Source organism: Cryptomeria japonica, chromosome 5 (assembly GCF_030272615.1).
Source record: "Cryptomeria japonica chromosome 5, Sugi_1.0, whole genome shotgun sequence".
Lineage (NCBI taxonomy): Eukaryota > Viridiplantae > Streptophyta > Pinopsida > Cupressales > Cupressaceae > Cryptomeria > Cryptomeria japonica.
This window is the reverse complement of record NC_081409.1, coordinates 305,255,596-305,263,427: the sequence shown is the minus strand read 5'-3', so window position 1 is coordinate 305,263,427 and position 7,832 is coordinate 305,255,596. Positions and strand designations below refer to the sequence as shown.

The 7,832-nt window shown below is 35.7% G+C and overlaps 1 protein-coding gene across 1 annotated transcript; it reads left to right on the top strand.

Moving 5' to 3' along the window:
- The first annotated feature begins 4,129 nt into the window (after nucleotides 1-4,129).
- LOC131875901 (uncharacterized) lies at nucleotides 4,130-4,753 on the top strand. Its single transcript, XM_059220617.1, has one exon. The coding sequence runs from the start codon at nucleotides 4,130-4,132 to the stop codon at nucleotides 4,751-4,753; it is 624 nt and encodes a 207-aa protein (XP_059076600.1).
- Nucleotides 4,754-7,832: the final 3,079 nt, after the last annotated feature.

Genomic DNA, 7,832 nt, shown 5'->3' with positions numbered 1-7,832 from the left:
AATCTTAATACTTTCACTTATTTAAGGTTTTTTTTGCATTTTTCTAATTACATTATCTTGTTATAGATATTGCTAGGTTTTGGTTCCTTTTATAATATTAATCTTATTTTTAGAAATTAAGTTTCATTTTTATCTCATTTTTCCCATCATACCAAACATTAGCTATCACATTAAATTTTAATTTACATATCTGATATACCATTGTTATTTTTAGCTTTTGAATCTAAAAAATATTTTTTGAGTTTCATCCTCCTATTTATTCTCATGCCATAAAGTACTTGTGATCCTAACCTTCCATAGAGGAGTTCTTGTTTAAACTTTAGTTCGCTTCTATGTAATATAATCATACTAGCATACCTATATTTTATAAATAAAATTTATGTCGAAGGCGCGAAGAGATATCAAATTTAAAAAATCTTTACTTTTATCATAGATTAATTAATTTCATATGGTTAATATTTATAAAAATTTAGTCTTATTTGGTACAACTTCAGTTGGCTTAGTGGTGGAGAACTTGTGCTCTTGAAATAAAGGTCATGAGTTCAAATCCCACAAAGGGGGTAGGGTATGTACACCTTATCGGCTTCGACCCATTACCTATCAAAAAAAAAAAAAGACTTAGTCTTATTTTAAAAAATGAAATGATTTGCATGCAAAAAAAAATATCAAAGTTTCTTTTAAATTTAGATTTAAAAATATAATTTTTATAATTTAGTCTTATTTTAGAATATGAAATGATTTACATGAAAAAAAAAACCTTTAAAATCTAAATTTAAAAACATAATTTTTTTAAATTAGAAGTTTCTTTTAAATCTAGATTTAAAAATATAATTTTTTTTGCATTTAATCAACAATAATAATAGGAAGTTTTCTCATTATTAATGTTTATGGACAGACACAAAATGAGGACAAAAGAAGGGTTTGGAAGGAAATTGAGGAATACATAAGTAGTACCCAAGAATAGACTTGCATCATAGGAGGTGACTTCAATGCTATTATTAATCAATCTGAGAAATGAGGAGGCAAAGGAAAAACCTCTAGAGCTTATTTAGATTTTGTAGATTGGATCCATCACAATGGCTTGGTAGAGATTAACATGGTTAAGGATGCCTTACCTAGAATAACAGAAGGTTAGGTTTTAGTAATATCGTAGAAAAATTAGATAGGTTATTTTTATCATGCAGACTCATTAACTTTCCTTATACCTTAGAAGCCTCAATCTTACCCTTCTCGGGCTCGGACCATTTTCTGATTCAACATAACATTCTTGTGGATTCAAGACTGAGAAGATGTCCTTTCAAATTCGAACAGATGTGGTTGAAAGATGATAATATTCTTAGGCTTTTATAGGAACGGTGGAAGGAGGCAGAGGTCTCTAGGTCCAAGATCTTTAAGGTAGTCAATAAGCTTAAGATAATTAGGTAGAAGCTAATACTATGGAATAGGGAACACTTTGGGAATATATTTGACAATAAGGCACAAGTGGAAGCAAAGTTAGTGGAAGTAAACGAAGCTATCATGTTGAAAGGGATGGATGAAGCTTTGTTTCTCATAGAAAAGAAACTTCTTCTTGAACAAGAAAACATTTTTGCAAAAGAGGAGGTCTTTTGGAAAAAAAAATCCAGGGAAACGTGGTTGGATGAGGGGGATAAGAACACTAAATTCTTTCACAATAGTGTCAAACTTAAGAGAGTGATTAACAGAATCTCTAAGATTAAGATCAGTAATGGCTCTGAGGTGGAAGATCCTAAGCTCATCTCCAGGGAGGCAGTAGATTTTTTTCCAAAATTCTCGACATAGAATTGAGTCCTCATCGCTAAGACCAAGACAAGTTTCTAAAAGTTATACCCAAATTACTAAGTAAGGAACAAACTTATGGTCTGACTGCAAAATTCTCTTTATCAGAAGTAGAAGCAGCTCTAATGTAGATGAATCTAGATAAATCCCCTGGTCCAAATGGCTTTCCGACTATCTTTTTTCAAAAGTGTTGGCCCTTCATAGGGGAGAAGGTGACGGGTTCTCTTGAGGGTATGAGGAATTCAAGTAATATTCTCAAAGAAATCAATAATACTTTCTTGGCCCTCATCTCGAAGAAGGAAAATCCTGAATATTTTGATGAGTTCAGACCAATTGCACTGTGTAACACCATCTATAAGCTTGTTACTAAGACCTTAGCTAATAGGCTTCAGAAAGTCCTTCCTCTTTTGATTAGTGAGGAACAAATGGGTTTTGTTCCTAGAAGGTCTATTTATGATGGGGTTATTATAGCACAGGAAGCCATACATTATGTCTAGAAGAATCCCTAGCATGCTCATAAAACTAGACATTAGAAAAGCCTACGACAAGGTGGACTGGAGATTCTTGTGCAAATGCCTAGAAGCCTTTGGGCTCCCCTCTTCTTGAATTAACTTGATATTTGAATGCATTTTGACACCTAAATTCTCAGTGTTAGTTAATGGTACTCCAAAAGGAATTTTTAGCTCTTCCAAGGGTCTAAGACAAGGAGATCCTTTATCCCCTTTCCTTTTCATCCTCATGGCAAAATCACTGGGTAGAGTTATATCTTGAGCAAGGGAAAGCAGTCAGATCTTGGGAATTAGAATTACTAGCAACTTAGATCCTACTACACACCAACAATTTGTGGATGATACTATGCTATATGGGCTCGGTGATATAGGAGAAGCGAGAGCTTATAAGCAAATCCTAGATTCTTACTCTAAGGCTTCTGGACAAGAAATTAACCCAACTAAATCTGAAGTCTTATTTTTTAACACTAAGGAATGCTTACAAAAAGACATCTGCAAAGTTTTGAATTTTAATATGGGTAGGCTCCCTTGCAAATATCTAGGTATGCCCTTTGATAAGGGCAATGGATCTTCAAAGCTGTGGGATTTAGTGATAAATAGGATTAAGAAGAAGGTAGCAACCTGGAAGGGCAAGTGGCTATCCTCTGCAGGCAGAGTGACTATGGTTAAATCATTTTTGGCATTAATGCCAATCTATTAATTATCATGTATTAACCTTCCACAGTCCAAAAAGGAAGAATTGAGTAAACATCTAAGGTCTTTTTGGGGGGGAGGGTATCGGGGATAAGAGGAAGATCTCCCTCATGGCTTGGGATAAGATTTGCAGGCCAAAGTTAGAAGGTGGTATAGGGATTAAGAATATTAAGGACCAGAGTAGAGCGCTAGGGGAAAAATTAGTCTAGATAATGTTTAGATCCCCCCACCTCAAATGGGCTCAGATCTTATTCAACAAATATCTTAGTGATAGGGACCATACTAGCCTCTTTAGGGAAATTTCTCCTCTGAAAGGATCTCGCATTTGGAACTTAATGTTGGATTGCAAGAAAATAATCTTAGATAAATTATCTTGGAACTTGGGTAATGGTGAGGAAGCCCTTTTTTGGAAGGATTCTTGGGAAGGATTTAAGGCACTACATAAGAATGCTAATCTAGAGACTTCTAGAGTAGTGCTAGAATCCACATGGGGTAGGCATGTCAGGGACTACATAACGCCAAATGACAAGGACCTAGCTAAGGGTTGGGAGTGGAAATCTCTAGATCATGTGAATGTCCCAAAAATGGACAAACAGGAGCTTCATGACATCCTTAAGAATAGAATGGTCTCCTTAAGCTTGGGGTTAGATACTCTTGTTTGGGATGGATCGAAATCAAGAGAATACACCTCTAAAGATGGTTATAGTCTCCTTCTTAGTCAGCAACTCTCCTTATGCTTTTTTGTCCCCTTAGTCTTGTGTTGGGACAAGATGTGTTTGCCAAAGGCAGGGCTGTTCTTGTGGTTTTCTCTCCAAAATAGATTCTTACTACGGATAGATTCAGGAAAAATGGGCTTTGAGGGTCCCAGTAGATGCCCTTTATGTGAAAAGGCAGAAGAAGATAAGGATCATATCCTCCTAAATTGTAATTATGCCTCCAAATGTTGGTTATGGTTATGTAACAAATTAGGATGGAGCTCAACTTTCCATAATTCCATTCTAGGTATGTTTCAGGCATGGCCCATTCTTCATCAACGTTCCCTCTTTGGAGGTCTATGGAAATTGGCGCCTTCTTTGGTAATTTGGGAACTTTGGAAGGAACGCAATAGGAGACTCTTTAAGGAGAGAAAAATGGAATGGCTCCAACTAGTGAATAAAATTGAGGCCTTAGTAGTAGAAACTCTTAATGGAAGGACATCTAAATTTTCTAGTAAACTTTCTGAGATGACATACTGGGATGAGAAAATGAGAGGCAGATGGTCAGGTCTGAAGATTCCTCCATTTTTAGGAGTGAGCAACTCCAATAAAAAGGAGTTAAGAGAAGCTTGCAAATGGCAGGTCCCAAAAATAGGGTGGGCTAAGCTCAACTTCGATGGATCTTCTCATGGGAATTTGGGTCCTATAGGGATAGGATGTTGTCTGCATGATGATGTTGGTAGGGAATTAGCCAAGTTGGCCAAGCCTAAAGGTATTGAATCCAATAATAAAGCAAAAATTTTAGCTTTAGTTGAAGGCCTCCTCTTATGTCAAAACATGGGTATTAGTAAGCTTACAATAGACGGGGACTTAGCTATTATTATCAATGGCCTTAGAAAAGGTTTTCTCCCTAATTGGAAACTAAATGTAATTTTATCAAGGGCTCTAAGTCTTCTTAAGGTATTCAAGAAAACAACCTTCAATCATATCTGCAGAGAAGGTAACTCTATGACGGATGAATTAGCCAATGCAGGGGTTGATGGGCGATTTCTAAGTTAAGATAGGGCCCTTCATTTTGTCCTAAGACTACCCCCTCAAAATGAAGGTTGGTAAGTTAGTGTCAGAAGGTAAGGGCTAGACTTCAAATAGTAGAGGAAAATTGTTTGTTTTCTAGATGACCATCCCAAATCCATCTCAGAGATCTCTGCTTAGTCTCAATTTTGTGTATGAACAGGGATAAGCTAGATATTTGAGCATGGCCTTCTTCTTTATTTTTTGATTGTGGATATTTGTCGTATTTGGGGATAAATGCACAGTGAATCATTTGTATATGTGTGTGTGTGTGTGTATATATATATACATATAAATATATATATGTATATGTATGGGTGTATATATATTAATATACATATATAATAAATACAAATATGCATAATTGATATTTTCATTTACAATGATGAATATGATGACATATATGTGTGTGTATATATATATATATGCAAACTTGTAGGAAGAGTTAAAAGCTTATAGGCATATTTATATTGTCTTTGACTTGTTAGCACATTTGTATAATTATACAAATATTAATCTATAAGTTCTTGAGCATAGCCTCTCTTCTACTCAAATCAAATCCTCTTTTGGCGACACACTCAGAGTCGATGATGTGACCTTCCTTGCCGCATACGCTACCTATAACTAAGTAGCTCGCTCAGCTAACGGTGGCGGTATTAATTACCTTGATCTTGGAGATCGTTTGTCTCCACTTTCCCTACATCGTGACCCCTTCATTCCTACTCCTCTGACACTCTTAAGCGTTCAAATCGGTCCTTTACTGAGATAGTTGAGTTGTATTTTATGGCGCCTTTCAAAACACGATTAATATAAGTAATGGCTTTGTTTGTAAAGCAGTTGGTTATCTGAGAAAGTTAAGCTAATTATGGATACTCCACTAAGGTTTGTAGGGCTTAAGCGTCAAATGGAATTTACAGGGGATATCAACGAAGACAGACTGAAAGGCATTCTAGTCTTCCCAAATGTCCTGGTTATTTGGGCAGTCAAGAAAATACTAGGGGAGGAGTATATTAAGAATGAGGACCGCACTAGGGCTAATTCTGATATAGCGGCAATGTTCTTAGCAGTGGCCTTGCACTGTGAGAGGGAAAAGGAGGTGGTGGTGAAATTATGTAGAAGCGTCTTTAAGAAGGAACTGTTGGGTGAACTGGAGAGGGTGGTCTTCAACGTGGATGAGGAGTTAATTGTTCCTAAGCCCCGCAACTATGATAGACTCATATGGAAAAACAACCCGGTGCCTAGATTTCCAATCTTGGAAATTGAAGATGAGGCTGCCTTTGCGGCCTACAATCCGATAAGGAAAAGGAATTTTTCCTTTCTTATGTGGCTTTTGCATGTTAGAAAATCATCGTGTAATAGGTGGTTGGCCAACTATCTTGAGGCAGAAAACATTGAAGTTGTTCCTGATGATATAAAGATCCCTTTCGGCCCTGCCTATAGCCTAGATGATCTTTCTGCGAGCTCAGGGATGGCATAAAGCAAGGAGCGGTCGAGAAGGTGTTGGGCCTCTCCCAAGTCCTAAGAAGTGATCCCTAATGGCAGGATATTTTTTGTGTTTCTTTCTAGTTTACTTTATCATTACTCGTGGTTCTGAATGGTTTACCATGATACTTAAAAAATTTTAAACAAGTATAGTTTTGAAATAAGTTATACAGACATTTGGGTGCTTTTGGTTAATATTTATCTAGCTTAGATATGTTATTTCTATCTCTAGCAAGATGGTTTTCTTTATTTCACTGACTTCTCTGAATTGGTTGCATCTTTAGAAATTTTGCATGATTTAATAGGTTCCGCTTTTGGGTTAAGAGGATAATTTTGTGAAAACATAGTTCCCTACAGTTATTTTCAAATGATGACTTTCTGCGGTGAGCCATAGCTCCTTCCTTTTATATATGCCTAAATACATATGTATGCATATAGATATATGCAAATGTATCTATATGTATAGGCAGAGGTAGATGGGGTTGGCTACTACTATTATTAATTCTCTGAGATTGGTTTGAAAGGCTTGGGACTGAGACTCATTTTTAATAAAAACTATCAGACATATCTCATGATGAATTTCTGGCTAATTTTGAATATCAATTTATATGATTATCTTTCCTGCTTTCAATGATGCTTAGTTCTGGTATAAGGGTGAGTAGTTGTTTTAAAAAATCTTTCCTGGGGACTCAAACAAGCTGGTGGGAAGGAAAAGGAATATGTTAATGAAAATAAAATAGGATTTTTAAGCTCTTTTAGGAGGATAGATTTTCCTCTCCTCTCAGGTCCATGCTCTGTTTGACTGAATTATATAAAAGATGATAGCCTGAAGATAATAGGTTGTGTTAATGATCTTTGTAGGGTTACTTCCCATAGTGTTATTGTAACTTGGGTAATCTTTCATCTTGTAGTCAACATATTTATGTGTTGTCTCAATATAAATGATACCATGGTTGTAGTAGCAGTTGTGGAAAATGTTAGGCAAGCCATGTTATCTGAAAGTTGTATGTTTACATATATTGGCTAACAATTCATGAAGTGGTTTTTTGTAGGGCAATGTTGGAGTATCTTGAAGGTAATAGAGATAGCAAAAATTCTAGGTGTCAAGATAACTAAGGAAAGGTATCAACGAAAGTGATGGCAGAATGTTAATAGGAGTAGTCCCACAGGGGAAAACCATCGCTACAAAATGTGATAAGGGAGAGAAAATCATCTGGATCTACAGGTGTATGTTTAGTTTAGAAAGATAGATTCAAATGGTCATGATGTAATCATAAATACTGTTGAGTTGTAGTCATTATTTAACTGGACCTATGTCTCGGGCAAGGCCGGAGGTTTTCTCGTCTCCGCCCTTTCCTACCAGTGCCTACACTAAGCGGAGAATGTAATTTTTTTAATAATCCAATAAAATATTCTAGCTCCGGCCTTTTACCGATCAAATAATAATAATAATAATAATAATGGGAAGTTGCTTTTTTATTTATATTTGTTTCTTTTCAATCTAGATTTAATTTCTTTTATTTTTTGTTGCATTTAATATTTATAATAATAGGAAGTTGGTTTTTAGTTTAGATTTTAGTCTTTA

Excerpts from the sequence above, each read along its gene's own strand:
- LOC131875901 (XM_059220617.1), top strand. The coding sequence starts at position 4,130 with ATGGAATGGCTCCAACTAGTGAATAAAATTGAGGCCTTAGTAGTAGAA.